The 22,346-nt window shown below is 45.7% G+C and overlaps 1 protein-coding gene across 1 annotated transcript in view; it reads right to left on the bottom strand.

Annotated features, from left to right (window-relative positions):
* Window positions 1-22,346, bottom strand: part of LOC115090539 (prostaglandin F synthase 1-like) — a 123,936-nt gene that overhangs the window by 7,186 nt on the left and 94,404 nt on the right. The window contains exons 7-8 of the mRNA XM_029599762.1: window positions 9,030-9,195; window positions 6,107-6,189 (exon numbers count right to left, since the gene is read on the bottom strand). Of these exons, the coding sequence (XP_029455622.1) occupies window positions 6,107-6,189; window positions 9,030-9,195 (249 nt within the window). The remainder of the gene's footprint in view (window positions 1-6,106; window positions 6,190-9,029; window positions 9,196-22,346) is intronic.

Here is a 22,346-nt window from a genome sequence, read left to right as displayed (position 1 = left end):
CTGGGGTCCTCAGCTGAGGAGACCCGTCCCACAAGGGTGGTATAGGAAGCTCCGAAGCAGATCTTCAATGAGGAGCTGTAGGTGAGACAGACTGGTAGATGTTAGACTACTCACACTCTTGTAGCTGTAATGGTAGAGTTCCCAGCAGGTAGCTAGCACCAAGGTAGACAGCTCAGGCCCTCGAGGAGCGAGTACCTGGATATTGGATAGGCACCTGGAAAGAAGCATAGGGCCCCCGAGGAGCGGGTACCCAAGTTAGTAGAACCCCGGAGGGTATAAAGAGCTTCCAGCAGCAGCGAGAAGCAGCAGCGCAGTTTAGACCGGACAAATCCAATCCTTGCTAACTCAAAGTCAGTCAGCAAATGGGCAACCTAAATACCCGGATGTTGTGAAGTCACTCGAGGAGGACGCCCCCGAGGTTCGTGCCAATGTTGGAATAAAGATATGGGTAGCGTGCGCACCCTAGGAGGCCCTCAGGTGAATCATCTCGGAAAGCCTTGCCATAGCCGTTCCGGGGATGCCGGAGAGAGCGGCAAGCAGACGCAGCAGTCGCCATTTTCCCAAGGCTGGTGGAGAAAGCGAATATTGAGGTGAAGCATGTGGGACGAAGCCGTCTGAGTTCGACGGACGCAACAAGTAGCAGTGATGTCCCAATTTAGCTTCCCCCCTCCCACTTTTGCCTTCACGGACGGCACTGAGGGCTAGGGGGATGCGAGGAGCCGGCGCATCAGTTCTTCCCTTGGGAAGCAGAGCTCTGATCTTCAAGAGAATAAACTGTATTGGGAGGAGGGGAAGCAGCTTTTCAGCCACCTTATGAGAGCATGGTGCATGTTGGCCATACGCTAGCTAAGGAAACCCCACCAGCAGGTCACTGCTCCACGCCGCCAACACTACAGGTTTTCCTCCCGACAAAATGAAGGGTAAGGTGGAGGTGGCAGGAAGGTTTCAGGGGGCAATTTTGCCGCCTCAAAATCTTTCCACCTGAAGTGGCCGCCTCACCCTGCCTCATTACAGAACCGCCCCCGGATAGGTTACACATCTGTGCTGATGTCAGATAAAAAAAGACCGAGGTGCTCATAAGGCAATGCCCGCGCATGATCAGTAGAGCAAAAGCTCTATGAGCTAAGGGAGAATGGTCTGTTCAGTAATGTTGGATGAGGTCATCCACGTGTGATGGCTAATTCAGCCATGCTTGACAATGGAGAATGTTTCCTAGTATCTGCAGGTAATATGAGAACTTAGATTCTTCCACGTTTGGTAATTGTGCTTAAGTTGTTGAGGTTCCTGTAAAGAATGACAACAGATCAGATGAGGCACTATTTCTTCTTTCCTGCAAATGCAGTATATGTTCTAGGTCTGGTCAGGATAACCTCACTTCAGAAGGTTCACGCTGCAGAAGCCAACACCTGTACAAAAGCAATTTAGGAATGCCATATTGCCAGTGATACTTCAGACCTTGATGAAATAGTCTCTGCTGCTTGTAGTCTCATTTTATCAACTGATAATATTGCATGCAATCAAGTATAATGGGAGCCATTAGGGACAGGACTGGCGGGAGGTATTAGGTGGACTAGGTGGCTGCCTAGGGCACTGTAAGTGGGCAGGGAACCATAGGTTGATGTGAAGGTGGCATTTATTTATTTATTTATTTATTTTTTAAGTGAAGGAGTCAGGCAGCATTTTTGAAAGTGATGGAGTCATGTGCTGGGATGTGGATGTCAGCGAGGTCTTGGAATGGAGCTCTAGCGATGTGGGTAGTATGAATCTCAGCAACAGAGGGAGGGAGAGAGAGAGATCACGTGATGGGGTGATGACATCACCACCTAGTGCGGCAGGACAGCCTTGCACCAGCACTGTAAGGGATATCCATTTCTTTCAAGCAAATGTGTTTTTGTTATGAAAAAGTCTATATTTGGTTTACTCAAAATGGAATGAACCAAAAATAAACTACCCCAGAAATATAAGTAAAGTTTTGGATTTTTTTTGTTTGTATCAAAAAAGCCAAAGAAAAAAGGGCTTCTCCTGGCTCCCCCTGCAACCTAACATTTTCAGGGTTTCTCCAGATTCTTCTTGGGTACCCCACAATCACAAATAAGCCAGGGCTGGGCTCCTCCACTCATCCCACCACCCCTCGCAAATTAGTTGCAGCCTGTGGGAGCCTCTCCAAGATCCTCCCCTGCCCCTACATATTTGCTGGAGCCATGGCCTACCCGTCTCCCACTTACCTGTCCATAAGGTCAGCTAGAAAAGGGGACAGGCACAATCCCAAGTTGTTGCTTCCCCGCCAGCTCCATTTATAAATGGCGCTGGCCTTGGGCTAGGGGAAGCTATATTGTTTAACCATACTGCCTTACGACTGCATCACTTTATGGCCAAAAAACAATTTAGCGCTGGCTAGCCCTTGAGCCCAGCCCCATTTTTGAAAGGATGCCAATATGTCAGGAGTGGCTGAGGATCACTCTTGTCTCTTTCTCCAGCCAACAACTCCATGGATAGGATAAATGGTGGCCAAGTAGGCACTGGCCTGGCTTATTTGCAGCTGTGGGAGGTGGAGGGATGGAGAGGCCTAGGAAGGCCCCAGGCTGTAGCTTATTGTAGGGGTGGAGGGGGAGCGGAGGGGCCTGGCTTGGCCTTGGCTTATTTTCAGGGGAGTTGTGGGCTTAGAAAGCTATGGACCTGGTAATGTTAGGTTGTAGCAGGGGAGGGGGGCCCAGAGGATTCATATATTTTTTTAAAGTTTAGGATTTATTTTGGTTCCGCAAACAAACCAAATTAAAATAAACATTCAACAAACCAAAAAATGAATAACCTCCTCTCCCCCAAAATAAAAATACCAACGAAATGAAATTTTTCTGCCTGTACTTTCTTGGAACCTTATACTCTCTGGAGATGAACTATAGTGGTGTGAACAAGCCAGCAAGCAAGGCTGCTCCAAGCATCTGCCAGATTGCTCAGCACAACAGCCTGGTCAAAATGTTGCCTGCAAACAGTGTCTATTTTCCTTCAGCATCTGTTCCTTCATAGATAAAAACACAATTTCATGTCCCCTGAGGGATACAGTATACAACAGCATAAAGACATACACTGGCATAAACTTTATTCTACACCCAGACACCCTTCAGCACAGTATTCTGCCTCTCTGCTTACCCTGAAAAGCAGGCTTGCTAGACCTCTTATAGGGCTAGCCCCACGCAGAGTGGTAGCTCAGGGCCTACCATGGTCTCATTATAACAGGCCCTTGCTTTCTTGGCTGATCTATGCCTCTCTGTGCTGATAATTTAAGCATGTTTGCTAGCAATATCATGCTAATGAAATTCTGGAGAAATGGAGTAGTAAGTACACATAAACTCAGTTCTGAGATTTGTCTTAACCAAGAATAATATACAAATAACCTTAGACCCCATAACTAGGTACACTTTTGTTTAGAAAGGACTAGAATGGGACTTATTATAGCAATTTTTCTCTTATGATGGATGCCTAATCTATGAGTGAGATCTCTTTCTAATTGTTTTTTTCCTGACAAAATTAGAAGCATTCCTGAGTGGAAAGGAAGTTCTCGAACAAGAGGTCATACTAGGAGGCTTAGAGAGGGTAGATTCAAGAGTAAAATCAGAAAACATTACTTCGCAGAAAGGGTAGTAGATGCATGGAACAGCATGAAGTGGCGAGAGGCCAAAACTGAGTTGAATGGAATTGTAAAAAGAAATAAATTGCGCAAACAAGATGGGTTTTACGATCTATACCTTCCATCATATTATCTGTGTGACCCGGCCTTGCCAGTCACTAACAATTCCCCATCATGGGCAGTGACAGGTTTTTTTTGTCTCTTTGAAATCCTCGCCTGGCTTTAAGGCCACCTTTTTGTGGGAAGGCTGCTGTAGGCTATAAATGGTCCCTATCAGCATGCTCAGATTCAGAGGGAAGTGAAGGAGTTCAGTGGGAAGGAGATGCAGAGAGAATAGAAGGAGCTTTGCTGATAGTCATAACCTAATCCCTGGAGGTTGGTATTCAGAAGGAAGAGAAAGATTTTCTACAGAGAGCTTTTGTAGATTTTAACTAGTCTGGAAGGAAGTGTGGAAATGTGGAAAAGAGGATTTGCATTCAGACAACAACCAACAAGGACTGAACTTCACAATCTGGATAAACAAATAAGCGTGGGGGTAGCTTGCTTATTACGGTGGTTACTACCCTAAACCAATTAAGCCTGATACATCACTTTGAATGCATATACAGCATTGCTCTCTGCTTCAACGGCAGGGGGAACTGTGGAAAACAGGATTTACATTCAAACAACATCCAACAAGGCAATAATCTGTGCAGTCTGGGTAAACAAGCATCGGGGTAACTTGCTTGATGCGGTGGTTACAACCCTTAACCATTAAGCCTTATGCTCACCTTTGATGCAACTCCAACATTATTCTCTGCATCAATGGCAGGGGATGGCAGGAAACTTGAATCAAACAGTTACCAACAAGGGCCCTGAAATTGGTGGTTGGTGAACAGATACATATGGGAAAATAAGTGTGGGAGGCTTGCTGGGCAGACTGGATGTTCCGATTGGTCTTTTTCTGCCGTCATTTTTATGTTTCTATGTTCTATATGAAGAGTGTTCTCTTGGTTTCCAGAAGGGCTGGATCATTGATCTTTTTGCCCAAGCTACAAGCTAAGAGCATGGGTGAGAAGAAGGACAGATTCTTCCAGTCTAGTAGGAGTTGCTGGAGCTGCTTGGGATCTGAAAATCTATTTGGATCTCGAGAACTGTATTTTTGAACTTGGGGATTTTTCCATCTTTTTGGCCAGTGGATGTTGGAGTTGCATTCCAGCTACCCTACCCTTCAAGGGGAGGGGTTGTTAAGTATGGATGGTGATGCAGAAGAAAGACAACCAACTAGGAGGAACAAAATAGACAAGGAAACTTATGATTTTTCTGACTCTTATATTTTTATACTGTTTTTGACTTACTTTGATTCTTATTTTTAAACTGGAGTAAATATTTTTCTTTTGAACACCAGCTGGACTCTGGCTATTACATTTTTCCTCATTCTTTGATAAAATATGATATATAGTAATGTTGTTCTTATTTTAGTTGGAATGGTGATTTAAGCAATATTGTCCTGATGCAGCATAACGAAACATGTATATGTCAACTATGTCAGAAGAACCCCTGTGCTCCATGAAGAAGGGAGCAGATTTGAATTTTGGAGTGAGTGGAGTTAATGTCTGGGAATCGCTGATTTCTTGTGTGATAAGTGTTTCAACATCAACCACAAAAGACTGTGGTTGTTTGAAACTGGGACTAAGTTTTCCATACAATAACTCTATAAAATCATTTTATGTGAGAGGAAGTCCACTGGTATATGAAGGAAGATATCCTATCCATCTATGTGAAGAATTTATCTTAAAATCTAATTTCTTCATGAGCACGATTGGACTTTTATGGAAACAAATCAAGTTTTCAACGTAAGAACATAACTTTGTGTGCTCATTACACTTTAAGAGAAATGAACATTTTTGCATCGATCACATTGCATGAAGAGAGGGAAATTTTTTAACCTTAACACAAAAGTATTTTATATGTTTATTGTATGTTTACATACGGTAGTCAACTTAGGAGTAGTGTTGAAGAAAAAAAGATTTTACATTTTGGCAATAAAATTGTATAAATTAGTTATTGAGTGTGTGTATTAGAGAATTAACAGGAGGATATTTGATTACTAAGAATTCAAGAAGAGGTTTTCATTCATGTTTCCTTTGAGTTTCCTCACAGGCCATTTATTGTGTTTGGTTATTCATTATTTTATTTTGCCTCCTCTTATTCAGTAGTGAATGGACAGTTATTGGAGGGACTGCAATTGGCTGGTGTTTTCCTTTTTCCTGGGTCTCTTTGTGGTTCCTCCTGCACCTTCTGGGGCATATCCATATCCACCACCATCCAGAGGTAGTGAGATCTGGACTTGCTGCCCACATCAGGGGCCCAGGAGGTTAATCTTTCCCCCATCTGGACTTGAATCCTGGACTTGTAGCACCCCTGGATGAAGCCATACAGTCAAACGGGAGACCCACTACATCTGTTTCTAAAAAAAACAATCAATGTGCATCAACTCACTGTTTAAAATCCCAATACCGAAGGTTCTTGTTTAAGCCATCAATGAGTTTCATGTCTTCCTCTGGCAGCTCAAAATCAAACACCTGCCAGGGAAAAGAGATTCAGTCATAGGTATTTTTCTCCTGCCAATTTAGTTGGTCTAGGCATCTTACTCTCAGCTGTCCCGTTTGTGCTTTTTCAACAGCAATTCAAACTCAAACATAATTTCAATTCTCTGTCTCCTGGGGATAGAACATGCTCAACCTTCCTTTCTAAAAAGACATATAACTCCAAAAAACTAGGGCAGGATTGCAAACATCCCAGATACAAGTGCAATGGACTCAATAGACTTGAGGTAACTCATCTAATCTCAAAATGAAATTCATGCTCAGACTCCACTGGAAGTGTATAATCTGTATTCAAATAAAAATAAATACATACAGAATGCATTAAGACCTGTGGGGTCGATTTTAAGACCCGTGTACGTACTTGCATCCTTGTGCATGCGATTCCTGGAACGCACACATGGACGTGCCGATTTTATAACATGTGCATGTCGCCACACGTATGTTATAAAATATGATGTTCATGTGCACATGCGTGCCGGATTTTAATATCCATGCTTGCATGTGCGGATGGCCTATGACTCGCGCGCGTGGGGGGATTTTCAAATTGCACGCAGTGACACAATCGGCCTTTTTTCCAGTTCCCTACCCCCCTACCTAACCTTCCTCCCTTTTCCCATCTCCACCCTGACCCCTAACCCCTACCTAGCTACCCCAAATATTTTTATTTCAATACTTACTTCTGCTCCAGAGGAGCAGTATCTTCCACGCGCTGGCAGGCTGCCAGCTCGCGCTTCCCTGGAACAGCATCTATTGGCGCTTACTGGCCCGCATCCCATCCCATCCCTCCCCGCCCAGACCCCGCCATGCCCCTTTTGAGAGGCCCAGCACTTAGACGCGTAACGGGTGTTATGCGCATGGCTGGGCCCTTCTGAAAATGCATGCAGCGCACACAAAGCCCATAACCTCTGAAATTTATGTGTGCGGGCCTTTTAAAATTTGGACGGTATGAATAAATAGGGGATGGGATACTCCTATGTAACTTAAAGATGAATTTTAAAAAATCATACGCTTAAAAAATAGCATTTAGAAGTGTAAAATAGCATGCATGTGCGTATATGCTTTTATCAAATCCTCAATGTAATAAACCCAAGTTTAGAAAAAGTGTCCACTTGCCAAGTTATTTAACTAAATGCCGTCAACATCAAATAATATACCCACCTCAACCAATGCTAAACAAGGCCTTCCCCCCAAGGCCTTCCTGTAAGGGGCAGGCCCGGGGGCACGTTCTGGGCGGGGAGGGGTGGGGCGGGACAGCGGCATTGATCGCTGTCTTGGAGCCTTGTGCACCAACCGACTGCCAGCGTGCGCAAATTTCTTCAGGTCAGGCCCTGAAGCGGGTCCTTAATGGGAGCGGACTGGGAGGGAACTGGTGAAGGCCGGGATGCATTGCCGCGCAAAATTTGCAGAACTGTACCCCTCCCCCCCTTGTGCATGCTGCGTGCACATGGATCACAAAATTTGGCGCGCATGTGCCTGTGGCCCAACGATTTTATAACATGCGCACCTATGTTATGAAATCGGCACGTCCATGTGTGCACACTGGGAAGAGCGCACATTGAAAGTTTATTCTCCCTATGTTTCCCTTCTGAAAAGTGTAATTTCTGCTTCTGATTCTTTGGTTTTACTCGGCTGAAATGAGTCTCTGTATTTTCTTCTTCTTCGCTATTCCTAGGCAAAACAGAAATAGCGACTGCATAAATACCTTTCACAGCCAAACACTATTGAAAAGGAAAATAGTGCAAAAATATTAATAATGGGGTAGATATTCAAAAGTCACTTAGATAACTCAAGTTATCCATCTAAATGGCAAATGTGGCATATTCAACCACTTATACAGCTAAATTATAGCCGGGTAGTTATCCGGCTATAATTTAACCAGATAAAAAAGGGATGTTTCATGGGTATCATATCCGACTAACCTAGCTGAATATTGGGGATATCTGTCTAGGATAGCCAAAAACTTTATGCTTGTGTATTCAGTGGGATGTTTATCCTGCTGAATATATGGGACAAGTTATCCGACTAACTTTAGCTGGATAACTTGTCCACTAAACAGCCTATTGAATATTGGCCTCAATGTATACAAAAGTTAGGCTTAATGTTTTTGTAGTAAAAATTAGCTAAAAATGTCTGTTTCCCCAATTTTTTGGCAGTCTTAGAAAACATTTTTGAAAAGCAGGCAAAACATGTCAGAATTTACTCCTTTTTCTTTTGAAAAACTCTTGTTATATGTCATTATTTCCATCTTTCACATGAAAATGTTGCCATTAAAATCTATTGTGAATATTTTTGTAAATGTTTATGAATATATTTGTATAAATTAAAACATTACTTTTCATGCATCCTCAATAGAAAGGACTGAATTAACCCCAATTCTTCTCTGGCAGAGTGACAAATGAATCTGCATTAATGCTGCGGATTTGCATGACAATCCCAGAATTAAATCAATAATCACAATTCTGTTGCAAGATGTTCCCAGTCCTAATTGTAGATTCTCTCTGACAGATTTTTTTTTCTGAATGGCACCTGAATAGATTGTGAAGAATTTGCTGCTTTTATTTTGTCAAATAGAATCCTTCTGACCCTTTTTCTGGGAAAGGAGAACAAAAGAAAAGATCATTGATCTGGATCTACTTTACAGAACAAAGTATTAATTTAGGGCATTCCTTTAAGCACTATGGATGTCAATTTTACTCACCTCAGTGCCTCTCCATGGCTGTCCTCCTCCTGCAGGATATTTACCCCTTTGGCCCATAGTTATTCAAACCATATATGCATTCCTATTTTATTTCCTCATAACCTCTCAATAGCTTTACCTGAAAGTTTTCTTGGATGTGCTTAGGATTGAAACTCTTGACAATGGTAACAATGCCGCGCTGGAGCATGTAGCGAATGGACACCTGAGCAGGAGACTTTTTGTACTTCTGACCAATCATTGTTATTACTGGGTCCTCAATCACAGCAGGAGCATTATGATTCTGCCTGCATTGGAACAGAGAAATATTCTGAGTGTTTGAAATTAGAGGGTCAAGGAACAGAATGGAGGATAGCGTGGTGTTCAGACAATCAGCATCAGATAGGAGCGGCCATTTATCAGATTGCATAATTCTGAGATATTCATAGCTCAACTTAGATAAATCATGACAAACTGAAGCTCAATTCAAATCTGCATCTAATGTCCTGTTTGGATCTTTTAGATTTGGTTTGCATGGGGATTGAAAGTTAATAAGAAGCAATGATTTCTCGTGTACAAGAACCCTCATGAATGTTGCAGAACACTATAAAGCAGATTGAACGGATTATTTCAGTCATGAATGTTATTGCAAATACAAATCACATTGGATTTGATTAAAATGAATTATTCAGGGTGTGAATTAGTTATGTTGACTGATTTGTGTGCATTAAAACCCCTCAACTATTCAAATAGATGAGCTAATTTAGGATTTTCTGTTGATCTATTTTTAACAATAGGGTGATTTATACAAGTAACTTTCCAGATAGGTTGAGGTTCTGGACTGATCTATGATATTCAAGGAATGAAAATTAGCAAGTACAAAACAATTTTCCTTTTCTTCATATCCCAGATCAGTCCAGATACATGGGATATATTCAAGCTCTCCTAAACTGGGTGGGAAAATGAAAGGGCAGATCATAACTCACCCTCCCCAAACTGCACCTCTTCTGGTGCCTGAACATCCAGTCAGTAATGTCTGGTGAAAGTATGTAGTGATGACCAAGTCACTGCCCAACAAATTTCCTCCGGAGAAATCAATTGACACTCTGTCCAGGAAGCCACTTGCACCCTAGTAGAGTGTGCATGCAATCCCTCTGGAATCAGATGTTTTTTACAAACATACATTGATACAATTGCTTCCTTCAGCCACCACGCAATGGTCGCCTTAGAAGTCGTACCTCCTTTCTTTGCTCCACTAAAAAAAACAAAGAGATGGTCAGATCTCCTGAACTCATTGGTTACCTTAAGATAGCACAATAAGGCCCTACAAACATGTAACAAATGAGGCTCTCTTGGATGTGGACCCCTGAAATATAAAATCCCAAACCCAGGTAATTCCACAGACTGACCAAGGTGAAATGTGGAAACCATATTGGGCAAGAAAAATGGCATCATGCACAACAACACTGTCTTCAGTGAACTGGAGAACAGGATCTCGACATGACAGTGACTGAAGTTCCAAAATCCTTCTGGTTGTTGTAAGTTTGACATGTTTGTGGACCCTTGGTTGCTGTATTGATGACTCCTCCCTTGGGGAGGGGCCCCGTGGGGAAAATACAGCAATAGGCTGACTCTTCAGTAATGACCACAGAGAGAATAGAAGCTTTATTATACAGCAGTTGGCAATGCCCGAGGAGCAGGCTGAGTTCCTCAGCAGTGGAGTAGGTCTCTGATGAGTTGTATCAAGTGCAGAGAAGGTCTCACCAGAGCTGGAAGTGAAGGGTCTGGTAGTGGTCTGCGAAGCGGGGTAGGCCGAGAATCTGTTCTGTGGTGAGACAAGGCAAAGAGACTGAAGAGAGAAGGTGCTCACGAAGGCTGGTAGCTGCAGGAGAGACGGCCTCTGCAGATCGGAGGTAGAGATGATGCAAGGCCCGGAGCGTTGGGGCCAAGATATCCTCTGTAGATGCAGGTTAACCCAGGAGGAAGGCAGGCGAGTGCAAGGCCCCGGGAAGCGGGTACCTAGGATCCTGATGAGCTGGGAAACCTGGAGAGTAGATAGGAGCAAAGGAAGACCCCCGAGGAGTGAATGCATTGAGCGTCCTTGCTGGAACAGCGTAACCCCAGAGGGTAAGTAGGAGCGAATAAGGCCCCCGAGGAGCGGGTACCTAGAATGCCCTAGTGTAGCCAGCGTAACCCCAGAGGATTTGTAGGAGCGAGAACTCAGAGCGGGTGTCTCTGAAGGGAGTTGAAATTAGCTGGAGTGGAATCCTTGCTAACTCATAGCTGGACTGGAGATCGGAGGCTAAGTACCCGGAGGTAGTGACATCATGCGGTGAGGAAGCCCCCGAGGTTCCCGCCATGACGTATTCAAAAGAGAGGGCGGCGGGCGCCTGCGTGCCCTAAGTGACCTCAATGTAAGAATGGTGAACGCAATCGCCCATGCCGGTCCGGGGGCGCCGGAGAGGTTGGTGGAAAGAGGCGGAGGCAGCCATCTTGCCCAGAGGAGAGGAAAGAAAAAGAAAAGAGGTGAGACAGTGAAGGCACAGCTGTCTGTGATGGACGGGCGCAACATTGGTTGAGCAAATTGCCATCAAGAAAACGAGATTTGGAGTAAGACCTTTCAGTGATGTCTGTCTCAATGGCTCAAATGGAGAACTATAGAGTACCCAATGCATCAAATTGAAGCTCTAAGAGGGACACATCTTTCTGACAGGAGAACATAAATGTTTTACCCCCTAAGAAAAAGGACGACATCCGGATGCAACGCTAAGGACATGCTATGCACTTTCCCCCCAAAACAGACAATACTGCCACGTGAACTCTAAGAGAGTTATACATGAATCCTTTTTGTTGTCCCTCCTGCAAGAAAGCCAAGATATGCATCACTGATGCCTGAGTAGGCTTCACTGTCTCTTTGAGACACCATAACTCAAACACCCTCTACACACTGACATAAGCCAGGAAAGTCAAGGGCCTCTAGCCTGTAGCAAAATTGCAATAACCACTTCTGAATATCCTTTTCTCCTTAACTGATGCTGCTCAAAAGCCAGGCTGCAAAACAAAAGCAATCCGCTTGATCATAGATGATGAGGCCCTGATGCAGCAAGCCTTAAAGATAACTCAGCCTCAAATGCCTGTCCACCGCTAGATTTATGAGATCCACAAACCTCAGCTGATCTGGCCACTCCGGAGCTATGAGGATTATCTTCCCTGGATGTCTCTTGACCCGCTGAAACACCTATCAGGGGCCGTGGAGGGAAGACATATAATAGGATCTCCATCAGCGACAGAAGCACCAGAGCTTCCAACCCTTCTGCTCCAACCTCGCAACTTCGACTGAAGAAGTGGCCCACATTGGCATTTTGTCTCATTACCATCAAATACAGTTGAGGGCAGCCCCACCTGACCCAGATGAGAGCTATTGCTTCTGTTGACAACTCCCATTCCCTGGGGTGCAACACCTGCTGGCTGAGAAAATCTTCCTGCAAGTTGTCCACCCCAGCCAAATGGGATGCTGCCAGAGTCACCAAGTGTTGCTTCACCCAACTGAAGAGCTTTTGGGTCTCTTGGGACATCATTTGACTCCTGGCTTCCCATGATTGATGTATGCCACAGTCATCACATTGTCTGAGAAAACCCGAACCGCCTAACTGCACAACTTTGGCAGAAAAGAAAGCAATGCCATGCAAACTAACCTCATTTCCAACCGATTGATGGACCACAATGCTTCTGTCATTGACCATTGACCCTGAATTTTCTGTCCTTGACAAATGGCTCCACAGTCCTTTAGACTGATATCTGTTGTCACCACTACCCACTACAGAACTTTCAGATCCACCCCTTGTTCTAAACTGGCCTGAGAAAGCCACCATGAGAGACTGGACCTGACTTCCCCCTGAAGAGGTAGTGGAGGCTGAAACTCTTCTGATTGTGAATTCCAGTGAGACAAAAGTGCCCTCTGAAGCAGTCTTTTATCCGTAAATGCTCAAGGAACTAAATCTAGTGTAGAAGCCATAGAACCCAGGACCTGCAAATAATCCTACATTCTGGGAACCAAAAGCTGCAAGGTGACAGAACTGCACTTGTAGCTTGGTCACCTTGTCCACCATGAGAAATACCTTACATAACTTGGTATTGAAGTGGGTTCCCAAATATGCCAATGCTTGAGTTGGAACCAACATGCTGTTTGCTAGTGTAACCCTTTGCAGGGGGTTTGCTGTTTCTCCTAAGCCATAAAAATAGTTGTTCATCAGGGCTACTCTTTCCAGACTATTCCCTCTCGTTTCAGATCCTGGGGGTGGGGGGAAGGAATTCTTGCTGTGGAGGTAAAGGAAATTCTTCTTGGCCCAGGTGATGGAATGTTTCTCAAGTGTGTGTGTATAATAGAAGGACTAGGGGGCATTCCATGAAGTTAGCAAGTAACACATTTAAGACTAATCGGAGAAAAGTTTTTTCACTCAATGCACAATAAAGCTCTGGAATTTGTTGCCAGAGAAGGTAGTTAGTGCAGTTAGTGTAGCTGGGTTCAAAAAAGGTTTGGATAAGTTCTTGGAGGAGAAGTCCATTAATGGCTATTAATCAATTTTACTTAGGGAATAGACACTGCTATTAATTTCATCAGTAGCATGGGTTCTTCTTATTGTTTGGGTAATTGCCAGGTTCTTGTGGCCTGGTTTTTGGCCTCTGTTGGAAACAGGATGCTGGGCTTGATGGACCCTTGGTCTGTCCTAGCATGGCAATTTCTTATGTTCTTATGTGTGTATTTCTCTGGTAGGGTATTCTCCTCAGGGACAGACTGGCTGAACACAGCCTGGGTGTTCAAATAAAGTTTACTGATTACTTCCAAAACATCATTTACTGTCCCACATACTTTCCACAAATGAAATCATACATTTGAACTTATATATTGTCTTTCTGCTGGGGTGCTTCAGTCCATCTCTCTAGTTCCTAGGAAGGAGCTTGCCACTGTTTCCTCATCTGTGTACAAACAGCCCATTAAGATGAGGAATCCTAGGAATGAACCCCAAGCCACAAAAAAATCCTACCTGTCTAAAGTTTTGTCTAAAGTTTTGTCTGTACCCCAAAGGGACTTGGTCCCTTTGGGGTACAGATCCAGTTAGGAATCTATAGGTCTTGATGTTTCACTCCACTCTGTCTTTCAGTTCTCTAGGGGAAAAGTCTGATGTTTCCAGTACTGAACAAAGTTCTCACTCTCCCAACTCCAAGTTGTGAGGAGAGGTGGAAAGAAGAAACATTCACACTAACAAAAAAGGGGGGAAATCCAAAATGCTTTAAGTCCAAAAATCTCTCTCTCTCTTCCAAAAATGAGGCAGACTGTCTCAGACAGGGAATGTACTGGCCAGGAATCTCCTCTGAATGCAGGAAAAATACCAAGTTGGGTTAGTGGGCCCAACTCGAAAGGGTGAAAAGAAAAATAGCTTTTTACTCTTCAAGAGCCAACTCAAAATGACACGCTTTCTATACCTTTAGCTCTACCTTATGACCTAGGGATAACCAATCGTAGTGAATAGGGATGTGAATCGTTTTTTGACGATTTAAAATATCGTCCGATATATTTTAAATCGTCAAAAATCGTTAGGGCCACGATACAATACAAATTCCCCAGATTTATCGTCAAAAAATCGTAAATCGGGGGAAGGGGGAGGGCAGGAAAACCGGCACACTAAAACACCCTAAAACCCACCCCCGACCCTTTAAATTAAATCCCTCACCCTCCCTCACCCCCCCCCCCCAAATGCCTTAAATTACCTGGGGGTCCAGCGGCGGTCCGGAACGGTCTCCTGCAATTGAATCGTGTTGTCTTCAGCCGGCGCCATTCTGCGCCGCCATTTTGCAAAATGGCGGCACAAAATGGCGGCTGAACGACCTCCTGCAGTCGATCTCCTGCCGGCGCCATTTTCCGTACGGAAAACGATTCGCGGCAGGAAATCGCTCCCGGACCCCCAGGGACTTTTGGCCAGCTTGGGGGGGCCTCCTGACCCCCACAAGACTTGCCAAAAGTCCAGCGGGGGTCCAGAACGACCTCCTGCAGTCGAATCGTGTTGGTCTATGGCCGCTGCCATTTTGCGCCGCCATTTTGCAAAATGGCGGCACAGAATGGCGCCGGCTGAAGACAACACGATTCAATTGCAGGAGACCATTCCGGACCGCCGCTGGACCCCCAGGTAATTTAAGGCATTTGGGGGGGGTTCGGGAGGGTGGGGGATTTAATTTAAAGGGTCGGGGGTGGGTTTTAGGGTGTTTTAGTGTGCCGGTTTTCCTGCCCTTCCCCTTCCCCCGATTTAGCTACGGACCGCCGCTGGACCCCCAGGTAATTTAAGGCATTGGGGGGGGGGTTCGGGAGGGTGGGGGATTTAATTTAAAGGGTCGGGGTGGGTTTTAGGGGGTTTTAGTGTGCCGGTTCACGATTTTAACGATTTTCACGATACTCTAAATACCCAAACGGCGACGATACGATTCCCTCCCCCTCCCAGCCGAAATCGATCGTTAAGACGATCGAGGACACGATTCACATCTCTAATAGTGAATTCATTGGAGATACTGAAAAAGGAATGGAAAATCCCACTAAGCTGTTACTAGTTCTGATGGTAAGGGACCTAGGGCCATCTAGTGGCTAACCGAAGGTCAGCCACACTAGGTTCACCACCCAACCTAGGGATAATAGTCTCTGCACAATTGTCAGCAATTAATTTGAGGGACGATATTTGAATAGCGTCTAATGGGTATTCTGCAGGGTTCAATTTCTTAATAATAGACTCAATTTCGAGAGCAGAGGTAAGTTCAAAAGAATTCCATTGTGTACCTTCTTTAATGGACATCCTAACAGTTTGGTTGGAATTAAGTCTGATATTAGAGTTTAGGGTGTCAATTTTTGGTTTAAAAAAGAGAGCGATCTCATTACATTTCTGTTCTGGTAATCCCTGTTCTGATCTAGATGGGTCTTTAATCTGGCTTTTTACAATAGAAAAGAGAATCCTGGGATTATATAAAGATTGCTCCATTTTATTTTTAAAGAATTCTTTTTTAATGTGTTCAATATATTTTTTTGTAACTATGCAGTGCTGCTCTAAAGTCTCCTAGTAATTGTACTGTTTTATTTCTTCTCCACATTAGCTTGAGCCTTTTTAGCATTTGTTTTTGCCTCTAATTCTAAATTGCACCAAGGATTCATGCTTCATTTCGGATTAATTTTTTTAGTCTTAATTTGGCATAGTTTATTAGCTTTATTTGAACATTCTGATATCCAAACCGAAGTTATTTCACTGGTAGTGTTAGCCTTAAATTTGTCTTTAGTGGAATAAAATTCATTCGTTAATTCATCCACTTTTGGTTGGGTTTGAAAAGTAAAATAACCAGGATTAGCATCAAGTAGGTTAGCTTGGTAATTGAATTCAATCTCAGAATAGATTAAAAAATGATCAGACCAGGGCACCGGGGTAGAGCTAGTAAACACATGTTTACACATATTATGATTAAGAAAAATCAAGTCGAGTATATGCCCGGCCTTGAGTGTGGGATCATGAGAAATAAGATTATAACCTAAGGCTGTTAGGGAATCAATTAAAATAGAACATGTATTATCTAGCGGTATGTCATCCATAAGTAGATTAATATCTCCTAGTATTAATGAAGGTTTACTAGGATTTAGGTGGGCAGTAAAGAATTAAATTAAAGGAGAAATATTGTGATCTAAGAAAGTAGGAAGCCAATACAGTAGACAGAGTTGCATCTGATCAGAATCAAAAAGTGCGACCTTGTATGATTGGGGGAGTTCTGTTGGGATAAATTTCATTTTAAAATGTTCCTTCATTATTAACATTAACCCACTGCCTCTACAATGCAGCCTCGGAATTGCAAATACATCATAATTTGAATTAACTAATTGATTAGTTATTACAATATCGGTAGTTTTAAGCCAGGTTTTGCTCAGTGCTAAAAAATCTGGTTTTCTATCATGCAATAAATCTGTTATTAATGCGATTTTTTTACTAATCGCTTGAATATTAATTAAGAAGAATGTTAAAAATAGACAATTAGAAATAGAGATGTCCGATGTGGATACAATTTTCTTTGATTTTTCATATTGCTGTTAGCATTGTGACAGGAAAGGAATTTTCCATTTTTTTCTTTTTTGATTGAAGCAAACTGAGATCTCCTGATTATACATGGTGTGTCCTTGACCCATACTGATATAGTTACCTGGTGATGGAAAACGCTGGCACAATTCAGACAGAGCAGAGATTATTCAGGGCTACACAAAGGGGCATGCCCCTTTGTCTCGCTCCTTCGGCGCACGACGCCTAGTCCCGGGGCCAGCCCTTTATAGCCCCCCTCCCCCCCAGGCTCTAGATGATGTACACCTGTGGGCGGAGCAATAATCGGGGGGGACGGGGACGGACGGGACAGGCACAGCACACTAACCAGGACTATGGCGGAGCAGATGACCCAGCAAGTCTCTGTAAGATGAAGTTTAAATCCTTCAAACATCCTCTTGAGTTGGACTTCCAACTTCTGATCTTGTGTATCCTTCAAAGCTGTCAAACTGTCACTGGAATGGTGGTCTTCCTGGTCACCGCAAAGACAGATGCATTCACCTTGGGCAGTATCAGAAGTTCCAAGGCATCCTCGGGCAAGGGGTACAGCTTGAACATAGCTCTTCCTACCTTTAAGCCCACCTCAGAGGTATCCCACTCCCTGACCACTAGCTTCTTCACTGACCTATGAAAGGGAACAGCCTTCGCTGGCCCTCACAGACCCTCCACTACAGGGTCTACTACCTTGTGATCGGCTTCCTCCTGGGGGGACCTTAATCCCCAGTTCCTGCAACACATGTGGAATCAGCAGTCTTAATTCATCCTTTCTGAATAGCTTGACCACTCTGGTGTCATATACTCTCGGCCACTAGGACATTCTCTGGGTCCAAGACATCCTTATCCATATCCTCATCTGGGGATGACCCTCTGGGTCTCCTGCTCTGTCGGGGTCATGGAAACCATCCAAACTGCTCCCTGGCTGTCTCTTGAGGCCAAGCAGGCAGATAATTCCTCCTGACCACCCCGTGGGTGGTGTTTGCCCACCTTAGCCTGCCTCTGGTTTCCCTGTGGATGGGATCACTTGTTTGCTGCCCTTTTCTTCCATAAATAAGCTTTAGAAGAATGAGCTCAAAATCCAAGGAAAAATCCTCAGAATCATCAGACCCGTCCTCCATGGGCTCCACCTCTGTCCCTAGAGCCCTTTGAGTTGCAATGTGCTGGGTTTAATGGAGGAGGGGAATCTCTACCCTCTCCTACCTCAGCCTTCTCATCTGCACATGCAGGGAAAATGGAAACCATTCCCACATCATCAAAGAGGCCTGGTCAACCTACAGCTGATGACTAGGATACTCTCCTACTGCTCTAGCTGCTACAGAACTGCCCTCTTCCCTGGAAATGGAACCTATTGCACAGGCCTGATGCCGGAAGCTGCAAGTGTGAGTCCCTACATACCCTACAGGTCTTCTTGAGGTTTGCCTATGTTACCATTTTAATTGCGCTTGACCCCAGACAGACTCCTGCCATACACGCTGCCGCCTCCCTGAGACTTCTTGCCAGTTCAGCCCAACCTCTCTTGGAAGAGTCAGCAGGCGCAAGAACCCTTCCTCCTCTCAGCAGCTCCCTGAGCCACGTGGGTCAGTTTTCTTTTTTCTTGTTTTTTTTTTCACTTTACAAACTCTGACACAGACGTGTTCCCAGGCAACCCTGCTAGAAAATCTTAAAGAAACCTTATATTTCCCTGATCACTGGCTTGAAGGAGTCCACTGGAGGAAGGAAAATCCACTGGAAGACCAAGGGAGCCAGATCACTGGTTTTCAATCCCCCAACTGAATGCAGGCAGAGCCACCTCAGGGCCACTTACCCTCTGATCGCCCTGCTCTAGTAGGGTTATGGTCCAACCAGGCACCCAATCTTTGGGAGTAATTTGGATGGAAACATTTCTTCTTTCTTTCTTTTTTTTTTGTTCTGAAACCTCCAGCCTGCAGGTTTTACGCTTCTACCATCTGCTGGAGACAGAGAAATACTGAGCAACTGCAGGTGATACGCTATGTTAAGCAGCAGAGTCAGTGAAACTTTTTGTTCTCTGCCTCCATCTGCTGGTAGGGAGCATAACCCATGCCATGATCTGGGATATGAACAGGAACAATATTTCTGGTTTTGTATTATGTTGCCACATCTCTGGATAACATTTAGCCAAATAGCCTAGGGATGTTCTTAAGGCAGATATGTTATCCTGCTAACTCCATTATTCAGAGTTAGCCAGGCAACTTATCCAGCTAACGCTGGTCATGTTGTAGAACAGTCCTAAAGTTATCTGGATAAACGTATTCACTAACTTTATGTTAGCATTACCGGCCGGCGGCCACGGCCACTTGCAGCTAGGCCCCTTTACCTGCTCCAGCAGGTGGCCAGCCCCGGCTCTCTCCTCCACTGCACGAGGCGGCCAGACGCCGAACCCCACTGGGGCGGCCTGCCCTCGTGGCGCGACATGCCGCCGGCTCAGCCTTGGCACCTGCCCCTCTAGGCGCGCGTGCTCGCCATCGTCATTCTTTTAAAAGGCCCACAGCTGGAAACTTTGCCTAGGCCCCAGGGGATGACATCACCCAAGCCAGATATATATACCCAGCCTTGATTTCAGCACTTTGCCTCAGCAACAGGTCCTGCTCTGATCTAGAGTGCGTAGTCTGCGTTGTTCCTGATCCTGTGTTCCAGCCTTGTCTCCTGTTCCTGTGTTCCTGCCTCGGTCTCTGTTCCTGCTCCTGCCCTTGGACTGACTTCCTGGTTTGGACCTCTGCCTGTGTCTCATCTCAGCTTGTTCTCTGCCTGTCTGACCCTTGCCTGGTACTCTGATTTCACTTTACTTCCGCCTGCCCTGACCTCTGGCCTGTTTCCTCGTCTTTGCCTGTCTGCTGCCTATCCTGACCTTTGGCCTGCTCTTGGTTACGTCTGCCCGCCACCTGCCTCGACTTCAGCCTGCCCGATGCCGCTCAGCCTTCTCCTCTGGACTCCTCGACATGAGAGACCCACACCTAAGTCCTGCCGGCCCCGGCACCTAAGGGCTCAACCTGCGGGGAACGTAGGCTGGTAAAAGTGAAGCTCCAGTTGGGTCTTCTCAGCCTGCAACGCCTCCCGACAATGAGGACCACTAGGGGCCTTCCCCTGGTGGCAGCATCAACCTCGTCTCAGCTCAAGGGTCCACATACGCAACACTTTAACAGTCAGGTATAGTCAATGGTGAGATTGTACTGCTCAATATCTCGCCAAAGTTAGCCAAATACATTTTATCCAGCTAAATTTGCAAGCTAGCCAGTGTCTGAATATTACTCCCATAGTCTTTGCCGGGGAAAAATATGCAGATACTTTTAAAAATTCAAAAGTGTGTGCATAATTCCAAACCCAATCCCAGCCTCATCCACAAGAATATCTCTCTACACTGTGGTTAATGTTGCGATGCTGCCCGTGGGCCTAGCCACAAACAGCCTCTTACCTCCTCTGCCAGCCAGCCTGCTCTTCCCATGCCAAAGTCCCCATGCGGCCTGGAGGCCACCGACGCCTGCCTTCTCGTGGCCTGGAGGCCGCCATCAGTTTCGCCGCTTCTCGCGGCAGGAGACCTCCACCAAGCGGCGCCCTCATTCCTCTTCGTGGCCAGTGGGCCGCCACTGAAGTCATCTCTGTTTGCGGCTGAAGCCACTGCCATCGCCGCTGCCTTCTTCATGACCTGGGCGCCGCTTCCGCCATCTCTTCTTGGCTAGGCCGTCGCCAAAGCCTTCAGTCTTCACGGCTGGGAGCCGCCGACATCAGCGCTGTCCTCCACGGCAGGAGCCACCTCCATCTTCCTCTTCTTGCAGCTGGGAGGTCACCCTGGAGCTCCTCTCCGTGGCCTGGAATTCGCCACCAGTGTCCCTTCAGCGGCTGGAGCCGCCTCCAGCCTTCTCCTGTGGCAAGAGCCGCCTCGGGCCTGCTTCGCCTGCACAGCATGGCTGCTGTCCCTGGTCCTGCTTCCTTAGGCACGGGGCCATACCTCCTCTCAAGATTTAAAGGACCAGCAGTGGGCAGTCCTCCTGGCTCCTCCTCATGATGTCATCCTGGGTGTTCCTCTTCAGCCTTACAAAAGGGCTCAGCCTTCAGTTCCTCTTTACCTTCGCAAGGAGTTGATCATGGAGTCGGACATCTCCTGGATCTTCAGTTCCAGCTCTTCATCTCAGGAGTCCTCCATGATCCTTCTTCATATCTTCAAGGCACTCTGTTCTTCATTGGTCCTCTTTGTCTTCGTCCATGGCTCCTGAACCTTCATCATCATCTTCATTCCATGTTCTGGTTTCTCATTGGATTCCGTCCTCTTGTTTTCAGATGTCCCGATGTCTCCGTGTCTTCAGATGTCCTGAGGTCACCCTGTCTCCAGATGTCTTCTCATCTTCAGGTGTCCTGACGTCTCCCTATCTCCGAATGTCCTCCCTATCTCCAGATGTCCTGACATCCCCTTGTCTTCGGATGTCCCAGTCTCCTGCTGTCTTGTCCGTCATGTTCCAGTCGTCCCTGTGGGCCTCCTCCCTGATGTCCAGATGCCAAAGATGTCCTGATGTCCCAAGGTACTGGTGTCCATTCATATCCGATGTACTACATTCCAACCCTGATGTTCCGAGTCTCACTTCTGATGTCCTTTGTCTGATTTCCAAGTCACCTCATGTTCTCGTCATGTCTGAATTCCAAGTCACCTCACATCTTCATCTCATCTGAGTCTTCAAGCATCCTCGTCTCTTCTGAGTCCCAAGCTCCACGTGTCTTCATTTCATCTGAGCCTCTGAGCTTCCTCACTTTATTCAAGCCGTCAGTCTAGTCTAAGGCCAAGGTCTCGTCTTGTTCCAAGCTCCAGTACCATCGCCTGTCCTTGACCTCTGTCCATCCTACAGCATCTGCCGCTACCCAGTGGCAGGTCTGAAAGGGCTATCGAGTGGCCGGAGGGCTACCCCAAAGACCAGCATTGCATTGGATCTCTACCAGTGCGTGCAGGTTCAGCAGAGGTTAGGGCGGTGGTCCGCCTACTCCTCCCATGCTGGGACACGTCTTGCCTGCCGCAGCGCTTCCACGGAGCTCCTCTCTGCAGTCGTGTCATGGTCCATGGGCACACATCCCCCCGGAATCGTGAGCACTCCCTAGCGCTCCCTCCCACAGATTCCAACAGGTAAAAGTGAGGGCTTGTGGAAACACTGGATAAACTAGGCAGAACATCACAGTTTTGGGGATGGCAATGGCAGGACCAGGTTGGCATCACTTGGACCATCCATTAGTGCAAAGTGCTGACCTCACCATATTGTCTGAGACAAGAGAGGCACCTATTTCCATGCCCTCCAACACCCCATCCCCCACCACGGCAGAATGCCTGTGCCCTGTAGACAAACCAATCA

This window comes from Rhinatrema bivittatum, chromosome 4 (assembly GCF_901001135.1).
Source record: "Rhinatrema bivittatum chromosome 4, aRhiBiv1.1, whole genome shotgun sequence".
NCBI lineage: Eukaryota > Metazoa > Chordata > Amphibia > Gymnophiona > Rhinatrematidae > Rhinatrema > Rhinatrema bivittatum.
Note: the sequence above shows the minus strand (reverse complement) of the source record. Positions and strands in the feature narration are given on the sequence as shown.